The 25,256-nt window shown below is 38.4% G+C and overlaps 3 protein-coding genes across 4 annotated transcripts in view; 1 reads left to right on the forward strand and 2 right to left on the reverse strand.

Moving 5' to 3' along the window:
• LOC106883758 (enhancer of mRNA-decapping protein 3) overlaps positions 1-17,560 on the reverse strand; it is a 32,973-nt gene extending 15,413 nt beyond the window's left edge. Inside the window, exon 1 of one of the 2 annotated variants that reach the window (XM_014934887.3) lies at positions 17,354-17,535. The gene's annotated coding sequence lies outside the window, so the exon portion shown is untranslated. Of the gene's footprint in view, positions 1-17,353 lie in introns of both variants that reach the window. The other variant, XM_014934880.3, reaches the window with a different exon arrangement.
• On the reverse strand, positions 6,366-11,793 carry LOC149137193 (uncharacterized). The gene has a single exon (XM_089347489.1). It carries the CDS (start codon positions 7,470-7,472, stop codon positions 6,501-6,503), a length of 972 nt encoding a protein of 323 aa, XP_089203615.1. The 5' UTR covers positions 7,473-11,793; the 3' UTR covers positions 6,366-6,500.
• A 7,294-nt stretch (positions 17,561-24,854) lies between the features above and the next one.
• LOC106883768 (negative elongation factor D) overlaps positions 24,855-25,256 on the forward strand; it is a 33,524-nt gene continuing 33,122 nt past the window's right edge. Inside the window, exon 1 of the mRNA XM_014934889.3 lies at positions 24,855-25,069. Coding sequence (XP_014790375.1) covers positions 25,028-25,069 — 42 coding nt within the window. The 5' untranslated portion in view covers positions 24,855-25,027. The remainder of the gene's footprint in view (positions 25,070-25,256) is intronic.

Raw genomic sequence — 25,256 nt, forward strand, 5'->3', positions numbered from 1 at the left:
TATATTTGGCATATTTTGCTTAATGGGTTCAATAAAGGCAACAATGCAATGGAAAGTGCAAGGAATATTAATGCAGTATATGGGGATCAGACAATAAGCGTAAGCCAGTGTCAATGGTGGTTCCAGAAATTCCGAGCTGGAACTATAGCCTAGAAGATGAACCTCATCCTGGAAGATCTGAAGAGCTCAGAGAGGATGTCCTGCAAACCCCTGGTGGAACAAAATCCCATCGTAACTGTTGAGGAACTAACAGAGAAGCTTGGATTTGGTCGTTCAATCATTCATATGTATGTATGTATGTAAGCATGTCTTTTCTACTATAGGCACAAAGCCTGAAATCTGGGTGGGGAGGAGCTGGTTGATTACAAAGAGCCCAGTGGTACTTATTTTTCATCAACACCGAAAAGATAAGAGAAAGTTGACCTCAGCAGAATTTGAACTCAGAATGTAAAACTGAAAATGGTGAGAAGCATTTTGTCTGGTGTACTAATGATTCTGCCAGCTTGTCACCTTTATTTATATATCTCATATACACACATATACAACAAGGGTTTGACCAGCCTGGGGCTATAGTAGGATGCACTTGCCCAAAGTGCCATACAGTGGGACTGAAATCAGAATCATGTGGTTGGAAAGTACTTCTTATCACACAGTCATGCCTAATTGTTAATATATTTAATTCATTACAGCATTCTCTATGTTTTTTGAAGAATGGAGGACTTAGTAAATTTATAACTACTGTAGTAGGATTCCAGACTTTTGAAACTTGTAAGACAGGATTTGCAGCTTAAAAATCAGTCCCTCAAATATGCTGCATTCAATTTACAGTAACCTCGTTTTGCCATTCAGGCAAACCGAAATTATATGCTACTGCTATATGTACATTCGAAACAAACTAATTTACATAGCTTCTTTTCCAAAACCCATGTAAATATGTTTCAGATAAATCTAATATGCCATAAAAGCATTGATACTGAAATGTTCCCTTCAATATTTGAAAACCAAAAAATTTCCAGTTAAGTTACTGATCATTTTGCTTAAAAGCCAAGAATTCCATTGAACTATATTTAAAATGACATGTTAAAAAACATTTTATATTACTACTTCCTATTTCATGAGTTAACTGAAGTAATGTAGAAAAAATAATATTCATAAAAATAACAATAACAGTGTCATTTGCTAATTGCAGCATTTTTTTGACACATTAACATGGAGGAATGGTGCATTTATGCATGTATTCATTGGGTCAATTGGACAGCTGACTGGTTTAACAGTAATTTAATTATTCATGGTGGACGTGCAATGGCCCAGTGGTTAGGGCAGCGGACTCGCAGTTCCGTTTCCCAGACCGGGCGTTGTGAGTGTTTATTGAGCAAAAACACCTAAAGCTCCACAAGGCTCCAGCAAGGGATGGTGGCGAACCCTGCTGTACTCTTTCACCGCAACTTTCTCTCACTCTTTCTTCCTGTTTCTGTTGTACCTGTATTTCAAAGGGCCAGCCTTGTCACATTCTGTCACACTGAGTCTCCCCGTGAACTACATTAAGGGTACATGTGTCTGTGGAGTGTTCAGCCACTTGCACGCTAATTTCACAAGCAGGCTGTTTCGTTGATTGTATCAACTGGAACCTTCATTGTTGTAACCGATGGAGTGCCATGAATTATTCATGTCTCTGTCAGATACCAAACAACTGCTGATGATTTGGATACCCTATAAAGTTGAAGTGGGATAAGTATTCTGAAAGTATAATAGCCAAGATAAGAACAGAGTGAAAAATGTTTAGGAAGTTATAACCTTTGCTGGTAATATAATGCTCCTCCCTTAGAGGAAAAGATTGATTGTATCATGCTTATATATGAAGGCTAGCAGAAATTAAGCAGGCGTGCTCTGCTGGATATGTATTTTTAGTATGCTTGACCAACAGAATACAAAAGAGTTGAGAGAAAAATGTAGGTATAAAGGGTATCAGAGAGTATGCAAGAGAGAAGACTATGTTAGTATAAGCATATAATGAAGTGCTGAGTGTTCAAATTAAATGGAACCTGTAAAAGAAGGGATCTCAATGTGCTGATAGGCAATACACAATGACCCAACCACTCTTGCAAGTATGATGAATCATTAAATTAACCACGACTCAATGCCATCTCTACAACTATCTATATCTCTGCTCTTGTTTCCCTCCCATGAAATTGGTTGAATAACATCAGCTTATTCTCTCAATTGACATTGATCATTCTTTCAACCAACAAGCATTACCCACCTGTACTGCTTTCACTGATATCCATCACACACACACACACACACACACACATTTGCTTCTCATCACCAACAGTTACTTGCTCTCTCTCTCATCATAATGCCTGAATAGGGAATCCATTGTCATCTGATACAATCCCTTGTCTGCTCTCTTTCTCAGCAACAAATATGTAGCTAGTATTAGTGTTTCTCTCCTGTCACAAGGCCTGATTAGCATGCGGTTGTTTCTGGTCCCTTGCTCAGCTTCTGTTAGCTCATACCAATTGCTCTCCCAACTGTTCATCACTCATTCCCTCCCTTATAAGTTAACATTACCCTTCTATACTGCTGACCAACCCCCTCACCATAGGTCACTCACTGACATCAATCACAATCTTACTGCCACCCATTTTTGACTATCCATCCCTCATCTTCTCCTATTACCCCTTGCCATAACTCTCTCTCTTTTTCATTACACCATGCCATTGTTGTCTTTCATTACTCCTAGCACAGTCTCTCTCCAGTATCCCTCCTCAAGCTCTCATTTATTTCTCCCCTCTCACCTTTCATCTGCAAGCACACACTCTTTTATGCATGTTACTTACAATAATGGTGCTACTGCATACTCTGTAAAGCTGATGGCAAATAAATGGAGACAACAGAATTGAGAGGACTCTTAGTAATGTCTTGAGGAAATGACAACTTCATTAGTGCTGGTGCCACAACAAAATGCACCTAGTACATTCTGCAAAGTGGTTGGTGTTAGGAAGAGTATCCGACCAGAAACCATGCCAAAATTTAAATGTATAAATAAACACACACACATCAGTGTCTCATCTGGAGAGGAATATATATATATATGCTAGAGAAACCAGCCCTATGCTCCTTACAGAGAAATGTAAACTAACCATAGGTGAGCTGTAAACTATCAAACAAAGCCAATCAATGTGCATCATCATTTAACATTCACTTTTCCATGCTTGTGTGGGCCACACTGAATTTGTTGTAACAGATTTTTCTACAGCTGGATGTCCTTCCTGTTGACAACACTCATCTTTTTCCAAGCAAGATTATATTTCCCATAGCCAGACACGTTTGCCATGGAAACGGGAAATAAACAACACTGCTTGTATGACAGTAGTGCTTGTTTATAACCATTTCATGATGTCGAGACAAGGGTACACACAAACACACATATACAACTAAGAATAACAAATCACAGGCTTACACAGAATTTATGTGAATTATGTTGCTTCGTTACAAGAGGAATGAAACTCTACTACAGCAGAATTGATTCATCTTTCTGAAATCATGAATTTTTTTTCTTTCTCTTTTCATAACATACTACATTCAACTAATTATTCCAGAGTTGATTCTTAACACACAGCATTAGTAGTAACCTCCTTAAAAAAAACTCATGGGTACCTTTCATCTAATATAATAAATGCAAAAACTAATTTCTTATTTCTTTATTGCCCACAATGGGCTAAACACAGAGGGGACAAACAAGGACAGACAAAGGGATTAAGTTGATTACATTGACCCCAGTGTGCAACTGCTACTTAATTTATCGATCCCAAAAGGATGAAAGGCAAAGTCGACCTCGGCGGAATTTGAACTTAGAACATAACGGCAGACGAAATACCGCTAAGCATTGGTTGAATAACATCAGCTTATTCTCTCAATTGACATTGATCATTCTTTCAACCAACAAGCATTACCCACCTGTACTGCTTTCACTGATATCCATCACACACACACACACACACATTTGCTTCTCATCACCAACAGTTACTTGCTCTCTCTCTTATCACCCTGCGGGCTAACGTTTCTGCCAGCTCACCGCCTTAACTAATTTCAAAAACTAATTTCTGTGTGTCACTTTGACTCCCTCTCTCACTATTCAATGAAACTTCCTCATGCTGGGGGGGGGGGTAGAGTAATAGTAGGCATAGAGACAGTGAGGGCGGTGAAGAGAGAGAGAGAGAGAGAGAGAGAGAGAGAGAAAGAAAGAAAAAGAGAGGGAGAGAAAGAAATTTAGGGAGAGTTGATGTTTTATTAAAAGTAGTAGTTTTGATGGTGGCAATGGGAGTAATAATAAGAGAGAGAGAGAGAGAGAGAGTGGATATGTGAGAGAAAGAGGGAGATGATGTACAATTTTCCTGGACAGACATTCCTGTGGCAAGCATACTGAACCAACTACTGAACTCTAACATTTTTGTTTTATTTTTTGATGTTTTTAATACATACATACAAATTAAACATGTGTACAAACAGCTATGCTACATGGCAGTGAAACATGGACCGTAACTGCTGAGGACATGCGTAAGCTTGCAAGGAATAAATCCAGTATGCTCTGCTAGATGTGTAATGTCAGTGTGCATACACGACAGAGTGTAAGCGCCCCGAGAGAAAAGTTGGACTTAAGACCTGGGATGAGGTGGTGAAGCACAACCTTCGAGCATTGGGCCTCAACGAGGCAATGACTAGTGACTGAGACCTTTGGAGATATGCTGTGCTTGAGAAGACCCAACAAGCCAAGTGAGACCATAACTTGTGGCCTATGCTAGTGGTGTATAACCAGCCCACTTATGAGTACCCTTCATTCATTGGACAATAAACTTTGCTTGTGAAGACCTGTTGAGGCAAGTGAAATCAAAATCGCTGACGTGGCCGATGACAGTACCGCCTGATTGGCACTCGTGCTAGTGGAACGTTAAAAGCACCATCTGAGCATGATCGTTGCCAGGGCTGCTGATTGGCTCCCGTGCCAGTGACACGTTAAAAGCACCATTCGAGCGTGATCGTTGCCAGCGTTGCCTTACTGGCACATGAAAAACAACATTCGAGCATGGTCGTTGCCATTGCCACCGGACTGGCTCCCGTGCATGTGGCACATAAAAAACACCTTTTGAGCGTGGTCGTTGCCAGTACTGCCTGTTTGGCTCTCATGCTGGTGGCACATAAAAGCACTTATTACACTCTCGGAGTGGTTGGCATTATGAAGGGCATCCAGCTGTAGAAACTTTGCCAGATCAGATTGGAGCCTACTGCAGCCTTCTAGCTCGCCAGTCCTCAGTCAAACCGTCCAACCCATGCCAGCATGGAAAGCGAACGTTAAATGACGGCAACGATGATGATGATGATGTGAATGTCAGTGTGTCACACTTTTTCAGCTTTACTCCTAGAGGCTGTAGCCCAACATATCATACCATTTTTGAATCATGCTGACTCTGTGAGTAAATTAAAAACATTCTGGCCTGAATCCTGAAATTTTGGATTCCTATGTATTTTTTTTTTTTGCAATTGTTTTCTCTTTTACTTGTTTCAGTCATTTGACTGCAGCCAAGCTGGAGCACTGCCTTTAGTTGAGCAAATCGACCCCAGGACTTATTCTTTGTAAGCCTAGTACTTATTCTATCGGTCTCTTTTGCCAAACTGCTAAGTTACGGGGACGTAAACAACACACCAGCATTGGTTATCAAGCGATGGTGGGGGGACAAACACAGACACACAAACACACACATATATATATATATATATATATATATATATATATACATATATACGACGGGCTTCTTTCAGTTTCCGCCTACCAAATCCACTCACAAGGCTTTGATTGGCCCAAGGCTATAGTAGGAGACACTTGCCCAAAATGCCATGCAGTGAGACTGAACCCAGAACCATGTGGTTGGTAAGCAAGCTACTTTATTTCATTTCAATTTGCCATAAAGCAGTACACAGAGAGTAGCTACGGGCTGGACAAAAACATCAATGAGATGAAATGGATGATAAATATGATGGTATAATGAGAGAAGGCAAAAGCCGCCCGCCGAACTTTGCTTCTCTATAACACTGTTCTTTATAAAATTAAATTTTCACATTGAGGCTATGAACCTCGTACATAAAAAGCCATAAATTAAGGCATTTGCCTCTTACGATTTTTCATTACACAATATGAGGCACTCGTCCTCTTAGGTTTTTTCGCCCGATATAGCCTTCGCTTCTCTCAAGCAAAACGATGGGTCTGGGTCCGGCCACTTTTCAATACTGAATTCGCCGAGGGGGAAGGAATTCACCAACGCACTTAAGTGCCTACTCTACACGACCGCCGCAGACACCTGCGGAGGCCAGTCCGGATCCTTAGTACAGTTGAGAACTCCCCTCTCTCTGACGCTTCCTTTTATTCACAAATTTCTGCAAGGCCCCTCCCTTTCGGAATAGGATTAGCCGATCCTTTTCCTCACAGGGTGAGCCCACAGCTTCTACTGTCGGCGGCACAATTCCCGCCGACCTGCTTTCCTCCGTTGGTGGCACAATTCCCACCAACAGAGTGTCGGGACACGCCGACGGTGCACTATCGAGCACCGGCTGTGCCTCGTTCTTTTTTTCTTTTTCTTTGGGGCCACTGGAGTAGGGCGTACTTCCGCCTTTGCTGGAAGGTCCTCCTCCTCCCCCACGATTTTCGGTGGCCAACCATTGTTGCCCACCTTCTTCCTTTTTTTTCCTTTTTTCGAGGAGGTTTCCACCTCCTCGACTTCCTCCGTCTCTCCTTCCACTGGGGGAGCTGGGGTAACAACATTTGTTAACTGTTCCAGGACCTTACTCTGGTCCTGGAGACAGTCTTTCTTGATATGACCGGGCTTCAGACACCGGTGGCACTTGGGTTTACGTCCCTCAAGAATTACCAGATATTTCTGGCCGGCCATCCTCAAAAAATCCGGAAATACCAGATCCCTGTCTGATTGGGTCCACAGGGTCAAAACCGCTTTTGCCCCAACCCAATCAGCTGTAGGTAACAGTTTCACATTTAAGAGTTTGGCTCCACTGCCCCCCAGCCCCCGTCGGATAGTATCCTCTATCCAATCAGGTTCTATACCGGGTGGCAGACCACAAATCCAAGCCCTAGTTAATTTCTTCCCACAGTATGTGGGAAGAAACAGAATTTTTTCCCCTTCTAAGAGCTGGCTCGCAAACTTGCGAGCCACCTCAGGGGTGTCAAATAGCAACCAAACCGTCATGTATTTGACACCCCTTGCCATAAACTTAATAGTTGGTAGATATTCTGCTAACTCTTTTTCAATTTCCACTTTGGGAAAGACCGTAATGGTGTCTAGTAACCTAGCGTAGGTCCGCAACACCACCGTTCTTTCCCTGAAATCATTTAACCACTTCTTGGGTGGGATAATCTCCCACTCCACAGCAGTGGCCTTATTTTTCTTTATGTTCTCTGCCATGTTAAAAATGTCCACATAAAAATTAAACAACGAAAACTTTTAAAAACAGGCAAAAAGAGAAAACAGTTAAAAAAAAGCGGAAGAAATAAAATAAACAGTTCGTACTAAAAAAGTTCATAAAAGGAGAAAGGAAATACAACAGTTCAGAAAGAATAAATAAAATATAAAGTTCCAGGCAGAATAACAAATTTTCAGGCCACAACGGTACTCCGGCCCGATTTGATCCCGTCTCCGCTGCAGTCGTCACTTTGCTGGTAAAAATGAAATCCTTTGCGTAGTTCCACGTGGTGTAGTTCAAAGCAAGAGGAAGACTTTTCTTTAAATCTATTAGCTTTCAAAACTTGGTCTGAAAACAATAAATTCCTTCTCTGTTTTAAACAAAGTTCACAATATTCATTTGTAGTTCTCAATTCACGGCCTGAAAACAACAAACCTTTAGAAACTAAGTTCACAATTTTTGGAGGCGTAATACCTCCAAAACACTCTTCTCACCGCTAAGTGAGACATTAAGCACAACCACAGGCAGACAAATGCGTGGAATTCAGTGGAGACTCCTTGCTCGACATAAATATAAATAAACACGAGCAACAAACCCCCACTAAATCCCAAAAAACACAAAAGTCTGTAGTTAAAAGCAAGCAATTACTGCAATTCTTGTAAGATCATCAACCAAAACACAAAGGATGCCTCCCTACATCGCATAGTCGGTTAGTTCTCTCACCTCACAAACTGCAAATGATCTTTTTGGTCTCTTGCCAAAAGAATCTGTATCAAATCTGAGGAGTCTCCCTTTCCTCCACTTTTTCATCACAATTCTGTATGCAGTATTTCCATGGAGAGAGCCTCCATATTTGTTGCCCACTTTGCATACAACACTACCACTAACACATTATGCAAACGTCTTCCCACATTATCCCTTTTAACTCCATTAGGCACATCATCACATACATGTCATGTGTGAAAGCACCTCTGGTCACTTCAAACCCACAACACTACCACCAGCTCTAATAATGTCCCTACTATTACCCTCAAACAATGTATCCAAGAGCTAGGTCCTAAATTCACTTGACCTGCAGGAAGTAACAGCCAAATCTTCCTTTAAATCAGGTTCTATAATCTTTAAAAAAAAAAGACATTGTATAATGTAATTCAAGATACACTATCTGAAATATTGACAAGAGATTTGTACCAGACAGTAAAGCAACAACAAAGGAAATTACCAACTAGCTTATACTTTACACTGTATCGTAAAATTAAAATAAGCCATTTATTAATTTTTCATTCCTTCGAAAAAGCCAATTTAGCTGAGAAGTTTCATATGGCATAACAATATTAAAATATTTAATGTAAAGCATTGCCATTGAAATCATTACTGTAATATTTTGACATTTGGTTCAGTTAAATATCTTTTATTTGACTCACAACATGCCAATATTTATTTCATATAAGGGTTTCAAGTACTAAATAATAAAGAAGACATAGTTTTATACCTGGGTTTCAGCTATTTATTTACCATAGAAAAATATCCAATTGACTTTTGACCAATATATTTTTCTAATGTTTTATACTTCTCTTCCCCACCCCAAAACCACTTCCATTTCCCATTAACTTCTCCCACCAATCACCTCCTTTCTGTGCCTTCTCCCCCTGTGCTGTTTTCCATCATTAAGACCTCACTTATCTTCTATCACCCTCAATGCCCTTATGTAGCTACTGCAACCCCCATCTCCATGCCTTTCCTAAGCTTCTCTCCTTTATTTGCTGCAATCACCTCCATCCTGCCCACTATTCACCCAGCCCAAACCTCTGTATCACTTCATCTATTTTCTCCACCTGCAAAGCTCCACAAGAGTATGTCCCAATTCATCTTTGCCATCATCTCTCTCACTATCGTTCTCTTTATCTCACTCTCCTTTCCTTTCTAACTGGAGTATCCATGACTATACAACAAGACACCTATCTCTGTCCCTCTGTACTTTTGATTTCTCAACTAGCACAAAGTCAACCGCCTCAATACTACTCCCCACTGCCAATTGAAGCGGTTTTGTTTTTTTCCTGTGTCTCTCCTTTTTCTTGTCTTGCAAAGTACTTGGTGACCCTCTTGATGGTGCCACGTAAAAAGCACCCAGCTGTAAAAACCATGTCAAAACAGACAATGGAACCTGGTACAGCTCCTAACCTTGCCAGCTCCTGTTAAACCACACCAGCATGGAAAACAAATGTTCAATGATGACAGTGATGATCTCATTTTCCACATTAGAGTGGGTAACTTTAGAGCTGGATATTCTCTCTGAACTAAGAATTAGAAAAGGTACATATTTTTCAAGCAGAAACATTAAGATCTTTCGCACCACATTTTCTGTAGTCATACAAGGTACATTAGGCAAGTGCCTTCTACACCTGTCAGGTGACCAAAGCCTTGCGAGTACATTTGGTAGACCGAAACTGAAAGAAACACATATGTGTGTGTGTGTGCATGCATGTGAGTCTTGCTTTGACATCATGTGATAGTTATGAATGTCACTGTCATCCAATATCCTGTGAAAATATGTCTGGTTATGGGGAAATATTACCTTGCTGGGAAACAAGTAAGGGTTGACAACAGGAATGGCACATGCTGTAAAAAATCCACCTCAACAAATTCCATCTGATCCATGCAAGCATGGAAAAGTAGATGTTAAAATGATGATGATTATACAAGTTAGCTTAACTATCATTAACTTCATATCAACTACGCATTGCTCTCACAAGCAATCAGCCCTGAACTCTTTTGTGATTATCTCTCAAGACTAAAAAACAGAAAAGAATTAGAGTACATCTTACCAGAAGCTTCACATTCCCCACTAAGTTAACTGCTAAACCTCTCATACTGTAATTTATATTTAGTATTTTTATTTCTCCCATACTATTAATCACTGTTTTTCTAAACCCTTCTAAAGAAAGGCAGTATTATCTATTCTTTGTCATAGACTTTTCCTGCAGATGCTTCACCAGAAATATAGAATATATGGTACAATGGCCAAATAGAAAACTTAAACTGCATGTCATTCAGACTCACTCGATATAGTATTAACTTTATATTAATTCTTTCATCACCTTTGAAAATATACTGTATTAATTTGAAGCTCTTATAGATACTTCATTCTTGTGTGTTATTTCTTTTATTTACCAACAGATAACAATTATTTCAGCAAAGCAGTCATTGGGGAAAAGTACTATTCTGCATAATTCTCAGTTAACAATCTTGAAACTAACGTTTTTATTCAGACTGACACTTCTAGCAGCTCAGCAATTATTCCTGATGCAAATTTTCCAGTCTTTATTTGCTTCTTCCTACACTAGAGACAAATGTGAATGAATAATTTGTTTTTACAAAATGCCTTGCAACTTTGAACACCTCACAATGTTACACATTTCCAAAGTTTCCTGCTGTTTGTTAGATATAATTTCCATCTAATTTTTATATACCAATCCCAGAGAATCCTATCTTCAATTTCTGCCAAACTTGATAATTATAACTTCAATCTACTAATGCATTCCCTCTACTTTAGTCACAAAGTGAATTTGTCATCTTACAGAGTTATCTCTCTATAAACATCCAACTGTCCTGAATGTTACTGAAGTTCCAATGTTTACTTAAAGAAGCACCATCAAGTACTATTTGGAAATTTTCCCTTATGGGCTAACCTAGAGCTAAACAAAACAAAAAAGAGAAATAAGTGTAGAAGTAAGACTAACTTCAACTGCTTCATTTATCTCATTGTTTTTCGTTTAATACTTGGTCAGCTCTGATTTAGACTCATCAAAGTTGCTCTATGACACCACTTCCACCTTTTCAGATATAGCATAACCACAAATACATTATCCTTTCCTGAGATGGTGTGATATGAAGATTTGGCTGTCATTTCCAGCAGAAAAATTAAGGATGAAATAAATCAGATATGACATAAGATTGATGGGATAATATGTGATCAAATTCAGTTAGCAAATACATTCGTGCACGTGCATGTTTTTCATTCTTTTACTAGTTTCAACTTTTGTAACTGGGGCAATGCTTTCAAGAGTATATTATTAATTATACTGTCTCCATCTATACATATATATATCATCATCATTTAAACAGCAATGTTCCAATGCTGGCATTGGTTGGACAGTTTGACAGGATCTCATGGGTTCAAAGACTGCATCATGCTCCAATGTCTGCTTTGGTATTTCTATAGCTGGATGCTCTTTCTAATACCAACCACTTTACAGCATGTACTAGGTGCATTTTTTTTTGTGCCACCAGAAACAGTGAGATTGCAAGACTACAATTCCCAAAGGGTAGACAGCTGCATGCTAAATGAGGAGTTTGAGTATGAAAGAAGCCAGAGCAGGCTTCTTGCTACAAGGGAACTTAGGACCACTCACATTTTAGAAGAGTGGTGTTGAGGTATCTGGGTAGACTTTCAAGGTATGTAAGAGTGAGGACAGAGAAACCTGGAATGTAGGTGAATAGAGGTTGCAGGTTGCAAGAGTGTATGAGAGAGTGAAATGGAGAATAGGGAAAGAAAGGTAGGAAACAATTGTAGAGACTGGGTAGGGTTAAAGTAATGAATGGTGGACAAGGGGTGGGGGAGGACTAATAATACATGTAGTGAGTAGTAGAGGATGACTAAAAGAGCAGCAGAATAGCCATGATGATTCAGTAGACAAGGAAGAGATAACATGTGGTTGGATAGGTTGCAGGAGGGAAGGGGTGAGATAGGCATAGTGCATGTGAGTGACATACATATGGTGGTAAAAGGGAAGAGATAATTTGGTAGCACAGTGGGGTGGGGGTGATCAATGTAAATTGTGGGTGGAGAGAACAGTGTTAATGGATGAAGGATGGAGAACAAGTGAAACGGTACCAGGTAATAAGAAAAATATGTAGTAATCAAGGAAGAACTTCAGTTAGAGAGCTGATGGGTAGTGGGAATGTCTTTAGGAGATTGGGCAGAGGGCTCAGTTTGCTCTCTCATCCAGTCCTTGAAGGTATGTCCTGACACATCTACCACCATCTTTCCATGTGAATCTTTCTCTTTAAGTCTCCTTCTCCCTTCTCTAACTGGAATATCCTTGTATCATTTCTACCGCAAAGTCCCTCTATTATTCTAATAAACTCTCATCAACTGGCTCAAACCCACGTTCCTCAATACTACTCCCCCATCCCCAGTCAAGGAGACTTTGTCTTGCCTTGCAAGTAACTTGGCAACCCCACTGATGATGGTACCACAGAAAAAGCACCCAGCCCACTCTGTAAAGTGGTTGGTATTAGGAAGAGCATCCATACATAGAAACCATGCCAAAACCAACAAGAGCTAGGAACAGCCCCCCAGCTTGCCAGCTCTTGTCAAACTGTCCAACCCATGCCAGCATGGAGAACACAATACATGATGATCACACACAGTACTTCCAGGACTCAAGTTCACTGAGATAGGAAGGGTTCTTTGCAAGAACAACAAATTGGCAGTCATCTCAGCCCTTTGTCATCTCTGTGAGGCTCAAGGTCCCAAGATCAGCCTTTAGCACTTTGTCCCATATCTTCCTGGATCTCCCTCTTCAAATTTTATCAACATTAATATCAGCACTTCTTTATACAGCTGCTTTCATTCATATGTATCATATCATACCAGCACAGTCTTCTTTCTTGTACACTACATCTGATTTCTCTCAGCCTTTAAACTTCTCAATTCTTGATTTAGTTTCCATGTCTGGAATTTCATTTCTAATTCTCCAATAGATTCAGCTATAGGGACTAAATCATCAACAATAGGAGTCCCCATAGACAACAAGTGGTTGGAGCAAAGTGCCAGCCAAGCTGAAAGTAACAGTGTTATTGAATGTTATGGATAATAGGGAGATATAGGCTAAGAGACAGGCTTGTAAAATCTGGATGGAAGGAGGTAACCAAGAGTATTACCAAATGGTTAAAAGGGCAGCTAAGCAAAGGAGATACTTGACTATGGGTGAGGCATCCACACCTGCTACTGACTTGGTCTCATAGGTAACGGAAGCTGTCAACTACTTCTAGTTTTTCTCCCTGGAATGTAACAGAAGCTGTTCTCTGCACATTTTCAGTGTTTATTGCTCCTGAGCGTCTGCTACATACAAAAACTATCTTGCTAGTTAGCCTCCCTTTGATATTGCTGCACCTCTTATGTGTCCATAGCTTACACTGGGTACATTTTATGGAGTATCTACCTACGCCTTTTCTACAGATCGAGCAGGGCCATCTACCTGAAGGGATTTGGAATTTGTCTGCCTTTCTACTTATTAAGACTTTGGTTTTAGCTAGGTTGACTCTAAGGCCCTTTGATTCTAATCCTTGCTTCCACACCTAAAACTTTTCCTCTAGTTCTGATACTGACTCAGCAATTAGAGCAAGGTCATCAGCATAGAGGAGCTCCCAGGGGCATTTTGTCTTGAATTCTTCTGTTATTGCCTGGAGGACTATGATAAATAGGAGGGGGCTGAGGACTGATCCTTGGTGGACCCCTGTCTCTACTCGGAATTCTTCACTGTACTCATTGCCAACCCTCACCTTACTGACAGCATCTCTGTACATGGCTTGCACAGCTCTCACTAACCATTCATCTATCCCTAGTTTCCTCATTGACCACCAGATAAAGGATCAGGAGACCCTGTCAAAGGTTTTCTCCATGTCAACGAAAGTCAAGTACAGAGGTTTATCTTTAGCTAGGTATTTCTCTTGTAGCTGTCTTACCAGAAATATAACATCAGTGGTACCTTTCCCTGGCACGAACCCAAACTGCATCTCATCTAGACTGACTCTCTCCCTAATTAGTTGGGCTATGACCCTCTCCGTGATCATTACCTGATCCAACAACTGGATACCTTTGTAATTATTTGTATTCAAAGTGTCACCTTTACCTTTGTAGCAGTTGACTATGGTGCTGGTACACCAGTCATTGGGTATAACTCCTTCATATATCACTTGGTTAACTATACAGGTGACTAGGCTATAGCCAACACCGCCAGATATTTTGAGCATCACTGCAGTGATTCCTGATGGGCCGGGGGGCTTTCCCTGTCTTCATACCATTAATTGTTTTATCTTCCAAGGTACTGTCAATTCGGATAGCTGGTCCCTCTGTTGGGTCGACATTCGGCAGACTTTATAATCAATTTATTGCTCATAAACTTTAACAATATAATTTTAAATGGACCCTGGTTGAGAACCACTGAGCAAGATAAAATGCAGTTTGACTTCATACTCAGAAGTGTAACAATGGACCATCAACCTTCCTAGTGAGGCAACTGCAGGAGAAATACTTGGCTAAAAGTAAACAATCATTCTTGGTACTCATTGTCTGAGATGGTACCACTAGTGGTCACTAAAGACACTAGGTGTAGACGTGTGCCTTGTGAGGGCTGTGCAAGCTGTGTACAATGATGTAGTGAGTGAGTGTCAACAACAATTTCAGTGATGAATTTACCATGACAGTAAGAGTCCATCAGGGTTCAATCTCCTCCTATTTATCAAAGTCCTATATACATATGCATATAAACTTACATATATATCTCATCCCTATCACATCTTCATCTTCATCTTTTCTCTCTCTAGCTAAAGTAGCACGTTTCTCCTCTAACTTTTTGTTCCTCAATACCACTCTTCTCTATAAAAACCATGCTAAAGCAGAGCTTCATGCAGTCTTTTGACTTGCCAGATCCTGTCAAACCATCCAACCCATGCCAGCATGGGAAACGGACATTAAATGATGATGCTTATTATCAAGTGAATGAGAAAGAAACATTCAATACATGTAGAGGATATGGTTTTTAACTGTAACTGAAACTGAGAGCCTTTATCGCGACTTGAATGTCATGCTACTGTAGTCTTCAGGCAAAGCTTGCCCAAAGATCACAGTGGCATGAAACTAGTTGCGAAACAAACTCTCAGCTTCAGTATTAATAAAAAAGACTATATATATATATATACACATGTATACATACACATATACATTATATATATATATCCACACACACACACACAAACATGTATACATGTAGAAGTAAAAGGAACTTTTTACACATATTTTTTTACATTTATATATGCGTGTATGTATACACACACAGGTGGCAGTGGGGTGGGGGCTGATATAGTCATCCTGTACCACTTCGATGATTAAAGAAAGAAACATTTATTCCAATGAAGTTGATTTTATTTGAGTATCATAGTTCACCATGATTATCTCAGCTAGATCATAATCTATTGCAGCAATCTGTTTCAATGGTCTCAATTACAACTCAGGTTAAATATACTATATTCAACAGAACCAATGAATATCTAAACCAATAATCTAAGAGCTTAATCTTATCTTGAGGTTGATGTTCAATTGCGTGTTCGACAAACGTAATATATTAAGGTCGATTACAAATAACCAAGTAACTAGATACAAATTATTTTAATTTAACTTTAAAATGGGAAAACACCTAAATATCTAGTTCGTTTTCAATAAAATACATAATTTTAGATTAACTAGCTTGATAAAGCGGTAGGTTTATTGTAATTCACAAACATTAAACCTAGCTTTGGAGGATAACTTATTTAAATAAAGATAATTATATCAAAATTGGCACTATTTAACATTCAAAATTAAACTTTGGTCTTTCCGAGTCATCATTCTAATATAAAAAGATCTAACATTGTATTTCTTGTGTACTATTACACAGAAATAATTTACAGACTAACGAGGTTATAAGAGAAAGTGAAATTTAGCTAAAGCAAGCTTTGGTAGGGAAAGATTTACTTAGTGATTTTGACTAAAAAATACATTTCCTTTCTTCAGTTAATTCCCTTCTATCCAATCTTTGAACAATTTAAGAGAATTTCTATTTAAACTCTAAATCTCAACTGCTTATTCATGTATGTCTTTAATCAAGGGATACATTTTAAAGCATGTTATGAGACTGACATTTCTTTGCATGATATATAGTGATGCTTAACAATAAGATCAATCAATAAAAACTTTACGAGACAGATTTCGCCCTCACCTACGAATTATAACAACAAATGTTAGACCACTAATAGGTCTATAAAGTTTCCATAGTCAAAATATACATTAGAATTAAGATCATCACTCATAAAATTGTCATTGACGGTACCTAACAGGTTTGATTTCATGTAATATAAATAATTTTATTTTGAATAGTGTGCAGTAGAGAATTTATTTTCAGGAAAACGGAATTGTCCATTAAAACATCAATAATCGTATGATACATTACAAATAATAGTTTCAATATATTTTAGTTTAATAATTTCTGTCTATCTTGAAATAACAATTCCTGCTGTGGTTTAAATTAAAATTCTTAAACTATCTAGTTATAAATGTACATTTTGTAGTTTGGCCTGTCTTTGTAAAAAAACACTACATATATATATTGAAACTATTATTTGTAATGTATCATACGATTCTTGATGTTTTAATGGACAATTAGATTCATTAAAACAGTATAGAATACTATTGTGTTGCTATGTAAAGCAACAGAACTAATGGATATTTAGTAGGAATTTTCGTCGGTTCTAAATTTGCACAATAATTGTGGACTGTATATTGCATGTTATTTTGATTACAAATCTTCACGAGATTCATCGCTAACTTACGTGAAAGGGAAAACAGCAAACATTTGCCAAATAGATTTGTAGATTGCTAGGAAGGACAAGAATAAAGAATTCCACCGATCATTAACTACTAAATAATACTGAACGAAGAAAACATTTGCTAATCAGAATGGCAATGTTTTGTTTTGTTTTATCGTTGAACACTTCTTTTATAATTAACAAAGTAAAATGACTTCCATTTTTTGTCTTGTATATATTTAAAAAATTAACTCACTCGTTTCTAAGTATTCATGTATTTTCTTCCGAGATAGGTTATGTAAATGAAGATAAGCGAAAACAATTGTTCCAGGAGAGAGGAAAAGAAATTAAGTAACGAAGTCGACTATCACTGGAGGACCAACTATGGCGCCGCGCTCAGTTTCATACACTTCCGTTAACTGTCCCCGGTTTCAACATAATGCAAAACTCTAAAACATTACCCGGTTGCAGCTTCTACTTCCGCCTACTTCTGCGCAGTTTATATCAAGTTTTTGTTTGTTTTTGTTAATTAAAGACAAAAAAACTAGTTCCAAGAAATTGTTGGTTTACGTCGGGAAAAAAATTCAGTTTAAATAATTCTTTAAAATATAATAAATTCCTGTGCTTGAGAAGAAGGGCTGTTTCGGTCAATGACATTCGAAGAAGAAATTTGGTCTCTTTCCTTCTTGTTTTCTATTTACATGTTTGTGTTTGTTGACATTTTTAAACAAAGCAAAATGTGCGAATATTAAGAGTACACATATCAGAATTAAAATGTGAACTCTTTGACTCACCCCGTTGATACTTCTCTATGTATGTATATATATATATATATTATTTATATTTATATATTTATATATTTGATCCTTTATATTGAACACTCAATATTTCATCTACATTCAATACTTTCTTTCATGGTGCCATCCATTTTTATTTTATTTTATTTTATATTATATATTGTATATTATATTATATATTGTATATTCCATATTCTATACCCCACATTGGTTCTGCAGGAATATAAATAAAACATAAAAAACAGACAGTGTTGGAACTCTTTTAAACAAAATAATATATATATATATATATATATATATATATATATATATATATATATATATATATATATATATGCGCGCGCGCGCAAAACTACAACTGGACAGATAGACAGATGGATAGATCGAAAAAAGTAAATTGCATGATTTGTGTGTAAGTTTAAAAATCTGAATTTTGAATGCCTTCAGTTTATATTGAAAGCATAGCTGCTCTAATTGTTGTACGCCACTCTTTTACACATTACTATATATATAACCGTGCGTTTTAATTAATTGAGTGTTTTGGGCGTTATGAATAATCTCTGCATGCCTTCTCGTATATAATATGGTCGACACAGTTGATGTTCAATTTGAACTTGTGGACGTGTAAGAAGAGTAAATGGGTTAAGCGAAAATAAGGGTGACGAATCTATCTGTTGTGCTTGGGTGAATGTACTATACAGCTAACTAGTTCAGAGAAGTGGCCGTTGTCATAACAGTTTTATTATTTATTTATTTTTTGTTTTAGTCTGGAGGAAGAGGACAGGTCACTCTATGGTCGTATGAGATTGACATAATTGATATTCGGAAGAATCTGCAAATTAATGGTTGCATGCAAACCATGTGCAATAAAGGGTTCGAGATAGTTGATATCTGATGAGGAAGGATTTGGAAAAGTGGTTTTGAGAGTCTAGTGAATCTTGCAAGCATGAAGTGGATTCGATCCACCATAGCCAAATTTATATTACAGTTCAACAGAACTTTTCTCACGGTGAAACAATGGTTTTTTTCAGTGACAGCAATTTTATATATGCCAGATGCCTTTAGCTCGGCCGAAATAATATCTTCACCACTTGACCCTTTTTAACCTCTTCTATTTCACCAAAGGCGAGAATTAAGATAACAAGACCACCAACTAAATCTATTGTTCTCAATGATATGTCTATCCTTCTGGATAGTTATAAAAACAAGAACCCTCAAGCAAAAGACAGTCCCTTGGTGATAACTCAACCAGTTAGTAACTTGTTGACAACTCAATCAGTTAATGAATGACAAACTCGATTCAGAGACAGCTACCATCAGTTTGGGAGCAGAACGCTAGAATCATGATCCAAAGCAAAGCAGCTACTAAAGACAAGGGTCAAATGGAGAAATGAAATTTACTGTCAGCAGCTATGAGACTCAACTTTGCACACTTTTTCACTTTCACTAACTCACTTTATCTTCTCTGCACATTACCATATCTCTTTCTTTGGTTTACTACCACAATACGAACACACAGGCTGAAATTACCTTTTTTCTTCGCACGCTCTAGGATTTTATCACCTGCCCGTCGAGGCAAGGTATCATATTCAATGTAACGGTAAATAAATATTTTCTTCACAACTTCAATCACTGTTCTTTCATCTTTAACATAATGGCTATCACCGAAGAACCAATCCTTACACACTGATTACGACTCCAACATTCCATCCTACTGTGTATCGACTATCGTCTTCCCATATTATTGTTTACTAAATAATATCACCCGTTACAAGGGGCCTGGGAGCACGGTAAACACAATATGGATGATGAGAAGAGGAGAAGCAAGTGAGTTGGATGAACCTGAATGGAGATGGATCAAAATCAATCAACTCCAAGGAGCAGAAGCCACTCTAATAGTTTTAGAAGCAGGAGTTGAGTGTGAAAACAGCATATCTCTGATACATTGGCTGGATTGTGTTGGTCAGTGGGATGGGTGTAATGCTGTCTAAAATGTCTGGATGCGTACCAGCAACACCGCCCCAGATATGGGAGCAATATTCCATTGTGGATCTCAACTGGGCTTTGTGTAAGTTCAGTAGCTATTGGGAGCTGGAGAGTATTTTATGGTTCTGAAGAGAAGGCTAGCCTCTGTCGTTCAGTTTTGGCTATAGGTTGTAAGGTCACCAAGAATGATCATGAGTATTAGTATTTGTAGCAACTCTGAGGATTTTAGATACATGAAGAGACAGAAGAAACATCCGCTAGCTGCTGTAACATATTGGTGACTGAGTTTTTGCCAGTCAACCTGATAGTCTTGTCTAGGATATTTATTTGCATAGCAGCAGTATTACCTTAAATATATATGGAATTGTTGTTGTTGTTGTTGGCACTCCGTCGCTTACGACGTCGAGGGTTCCAGTTGATCCGATCAACGGAACAGCCTGCTCGTGAAATTAACGTGCAAGTGGCTGAGCACTCCACAGACACGTGTACCCTTAACGTAGTTCTCGGGGATATTCAACGTGACACGGTGTGACAAGGCTGACCCTTTGAATTACAGGCACAACAGAAACAGGAAGAAAGAGTGAGAGAAAGTTGTGGTGAAAGAGTACAGCAGGGTTCGCCACCATCCCCTGCCGGAGCCTCGTGGAGCTTTAGGTGTTTTCGCTCAATAAACACTCACAACGCCCGGTCTGGGAATCGAAACTGCGATCCTATGACCGCGAGTCCGCTGCCCTAACCACTGGGCCATTGCGCCTCCACATATATGGAATATATTTGAGTTTTGTAGAGAATCTACAGTTGGTTGAACTCTTCTCTGACCTCAATGAGAAGACCTAGTCCCATGCGATGTAGTTTCAGCAGTGTAATGATAAGAGGTTAAGTATTTAACATTTGAAGGAACTTTTATGATTTTACCAGTGTGTCGTGCAAAACTTGTGGACGTGCATAAATTATATTCACGTACACACACACACACCTTGGCTTTTATAGATATGGATATATGACGCACACACATGTTAACATATAAATAAAATCTCTTAAACATTCTACCCGGTTGTGCCTCTCTTTTCCTTCTGGCACATATACGCATTTATTCTTTTCATATTTATTGTATCGACTGTGTGATGTGCAAAGGAGCCATTCTCGTCACCTCACTTTGCATTGTCATTTACACATTTGAGGGGATTGAGGAAACAGTCGACAGGTTTGCTGCGGCAGCTTGCGTATTTGGACTGACTATCAGCATCAAGAAGACTGAAGTTTTATTCCAACGTAGGCCTAGCTCAGGACATACTCAAGATTGAAACGTAATGACAGACAAGCCACTCAAATGGGTCAGGTCATTTAAATATCCTGGAAGTACAGCAAATTTGAAGGGTGCTCTTGACGAGGAAATCAATGTTTGAATATGTATGGCTGCATGTGTTTTAGGAAAACTTTGCCATGGGTTGTGGGATGAATACGGTGTCAATCTGAAAACTAAAATAAGTGTATGCAAATCTTGTATTTTGAGCACATTTTGTACGGAGCAGAAGCATGGACTCCCTACTACAGACATATAAAGAAATTAAAAAATTTCACATGTGCTGTGTGCGCAATATCTGCAATATAAAATGACAAGATATCAAATGTCAACATCTTTGAAAAATGTTGTATCTCCAGCATCCAAAGTATACTGCCGAGAATTCGGCTCAGATGGGTAGAACATGTTCGAATGAAAAATGACCGCATTCCCAAAATTCTTTTGTATGGCCAACAAATGGAGGGATATCGCTGCGAAGGAAGACCTGTCCTTAGGTATAAGGATAAGTTGAAGCAATCTCTACAGCTTAACTCGACATCTTGGGAAGGTCATTGACTAGGTCGATCAACATGGCGCAAAATTTGTCATGATGTATCAAAACAATTTGAGTTGAAAAAGAACAATAGAAGAATTATATCCTGGAACCAACACACATATTTACCCAATCCCAGATAAACCAAAAATCATCAATGTCCTCACCATTGAGACTTCATAGCAAAATCCATACCTGGACTCAAATTACATTCACGCATCCATCGCAAATAGATGGTTCTTAGTTTTTTTTTTACTCTTTACTCTCTTATTTTAATTTTTATTTACCAATCTCTTTAACTTTAAATCCTCTCCTCCAAACACTCATACGTCGAAATCGACTATCTTATATATATATATTATATATATATATATATATATAGAGAGAGAGAAAGAGTAAGTGGGTGACGAAGTTTACCTAAACATTGAATGAGTAAACAATCTATCATAATTATATACATCATCATCATCGTTTAACGCCTGCTTTCCATGCTGGCATGGGTTGGACGGTTTGACTGAAGACTGGCAAACCAGGAGGCTGCAATGAGGCTCCAGTCTGTTCTGGCAAGGTTTCTACAGCTGGATGCCCTTCCTAACGCCAACCACTCCGACAATGTAGTGGGTGCTTTTCAAGTGCCACTGGTACGGGGGCCAATCAGATGACACTGGCATCGATCACGCTCGAATGGTACTTATTACGTGCCGCCAGCACTGGCATCGGGATTATTATATATGTAGTGAAACTACCTATCGCCATTAGATACAAAACTACCTATCGCCATTCTTCTCATTTAAATATAAACACGCGCGGGCGTAGCGGAGGATCCATCTCCTTGTCATCACGTGACTGATTAATATTCCAAGCGGCAACTTCTTCGAACCGTTCCCGCCAGAACGCAAACTGACCAATCACGGCCCCTAATAAGGTCACGTCATAGAGTATTTTTCTGAAGCCTTCGGGAGCCGATAGTTTGTTATAAATAGCTTTAACTCGGCGGCCAAATTCGTCTCGGTTCAGTTCTCTTTGAGATCTGTTCCGTGTACCACACGACAGCAGCAGCAACAATCAGCCAGCGACCACTTCAACAGCTTCGTCCAGCCAACGATGACCACCGCCGTCGCCACATCAGCAACACGAGTCTACGACTACTAACCAGCATCATCGTCATGACCAACACGATTCTACGATTACTACTAACCAGCATCAATCTCCACCAGCGTCTACACGACTTTCTATGCACACCAATCCAAACCATCGCGGCACATCTCTCTCTTCGATTCTGTTAGGTGACTCAGCTTCACCACGATAAATAAACAGATAAGAATTTCAGCCAGCGACGAACATCTGTATAACAAGAATCACGGCCCGGCATGGAAGCCACAACATCACAACTAGTGATCAGCACTGCCACACTCACAGCCTCAACTACTTTCACATACAGACTTTTCCTATAGTGTACTCAGAACTGGTATAAATGCTCACGTGTTACTGACTCTTTCTATCTGCTGTAATATCTCACATACACATACATGTATCACTCACATAAATACTTTTCTTTGTACGACGGCCTGTCTTTGATTATGTTCTTATATGTCGCATTCACACTCTCACACAGACATACACTTTAATGCCACAATAAATATTTCTGTTATTCATTTCATACGGTTGCCTTCTATCGTCTCTTCATTACTGGTATTTACGAATTCACTAATGTTATCGAAGTATAACATTATTTGTATATCATCTTTTATATATAATATTTTGTGTTCGACCGTGTGACACGTTTAAATAAAAGGAGTCCTCTGTTTTTCCATTCGTTACTATTTCTCCTTTTTTGAGTGCGCACGGTCGTTCTTACATATATATATCCAGTGATTTTGAGAAGAAAAAGATATTTTGTTAATATTATACTTTTACTTCGTTTCACACATACAGGCAAAAACTCCAACGTGTTTTTTTTTTTAGATGAATTTATCGTTTGTTATCTCTCCACACACTTCGTTACCACCAACTTCTATAACCTCTGCATTTTCACTTATTCATTTCAAACTTCTTTCGATTTTCAATCTAATATAATCCACACTCTTTCGAAAACGTATTTCTGCAAAATGTTATCTAAAATTATGGGTAAAGGAAGAAATAGCAAAAAATATTTGAAAATGGGGGTGGGGGTCAAATTGCTGAGGGTTCCACACCACCCCGTTTTTCGGACCCAAAAAGGGTTTTGTAGCATATTAGGTCACCGGAATTCAGTCACCGAAAAAAAAAAGAAAAAAAAAATTCCAAAGATTCCGGGAAATAGGGTGGGGGTCCGGTTTCCCACCCCACTTTTTTCCCAACAAAAATAAGGAGTTTGTAGTATATTGGGAGGTCAGGGTACTTGATTCCACGCAAAGAATCCGAGTTCTTTTTTCTTAGTGAAAATTGTGCGGGTGAAAGAATCAAATAATACCGAAATGTGTGCTTGACTCGCATGAAACAATAACAACAAATAAACAGAATTAAGGAGAGTTGTGGTAACTAGATTCGGGTTGTATTTTTCTAGTTGCAGGTAAACGTACTAGTTCACAGTATGGATTTACATTTTTTTAAAAATTGCCGATATATGGTTTGTAACGATCTTATAAGTTTGGAACATACAAGTGCGACAATAAAAGACAATGTACAAAAATAACTTGGCAATCCTGAATGACCGAAACGAATTAAAAGTAGGTTATAAGTTATTATAAATTATTTTCTTCATTTCTCGACATCATCATTTAGTTATTAAGGTAGCATTGTTTCAAATAAGATATTTCTTGTTACAAAGAAAAAAGGTGATACATGTCAAAGCTATCGAAAATAAATGTATCTCCTGTAAAAAAATTTGTATATTTAATTATTCGTTTCGGACATTCAGCATAGCCAAGTTAATTTTGTACATTCCCCATAATTATTGGTTCCATTTTTATGTTTCAGAATCGAAAGATTGCTCACTTTGCATTTATACCCAAAACATTTTGTTGGGAATTGGCAAACATGTAAGAACAAAAAAAAATTATGAATAAAATAAAAGCATCAAAAGGAAAGAAAGAATATATATGTATGTAATCATGTTTTTTGTTTAGCCGGAAGTGACCCTTCGCACACGAGCGGATGTGACCCTTTAACTCAGTGTTGCTGTGGAGGTCATCCTTTACTCAAACCTGCCGCCAACGTGAATTGTTTGAAGTGTTAACAATTGTTTATATATAATCAATCCCTTACAGTGGTAGTTTTCTTGTTTCTAACATATTCCGGGTTTTCTGTGGAATAACCAGCTATCTTTCAAGAATGGCCGAAGAAGCATACGAAATTGAGTGGGACGATGAGACGGTTCGTAAATCGAAATTATTCAATTATTCTTACATTTTAAAGAAACTTAAAAGAAATTGTAACGAGATCAAATTCCCTGTTCGTGTTGTCGAATTGCTTATTTTCTGTATTGTATTCTTCATCATTAATTTTTATGGTGATTGAGAGAAATAAAAACATCAAACTTATTTTCATTTCTGAAACCCTA

The sequence above is a fragment of the Octopus bimaculoides genome, chromosome 2 (genome assembly GCF_046866305.1).
Source record: "Octopus bimaculoides isolate indiv1 chromosome 2, ASM4686630v1, whole genome shotgun sequence".
NCBI classification, from domain to species: Eukaryota; Metazoa; Mollusca; class Cephalopoda; order Octopoda; family Octopodidae; genus Octopus; species Octopus bimaculoides.

Bases quoted from the DNA above. Each gene is read 5' to 3' on its own strand.
- LOC149137193 (XM_089347489.1), bottom strand. From the start codon at position 7,472: ATGGCAGAGAACATAAAGAAAAATAAGGCCACTGCTGTGGAGTGGGAG.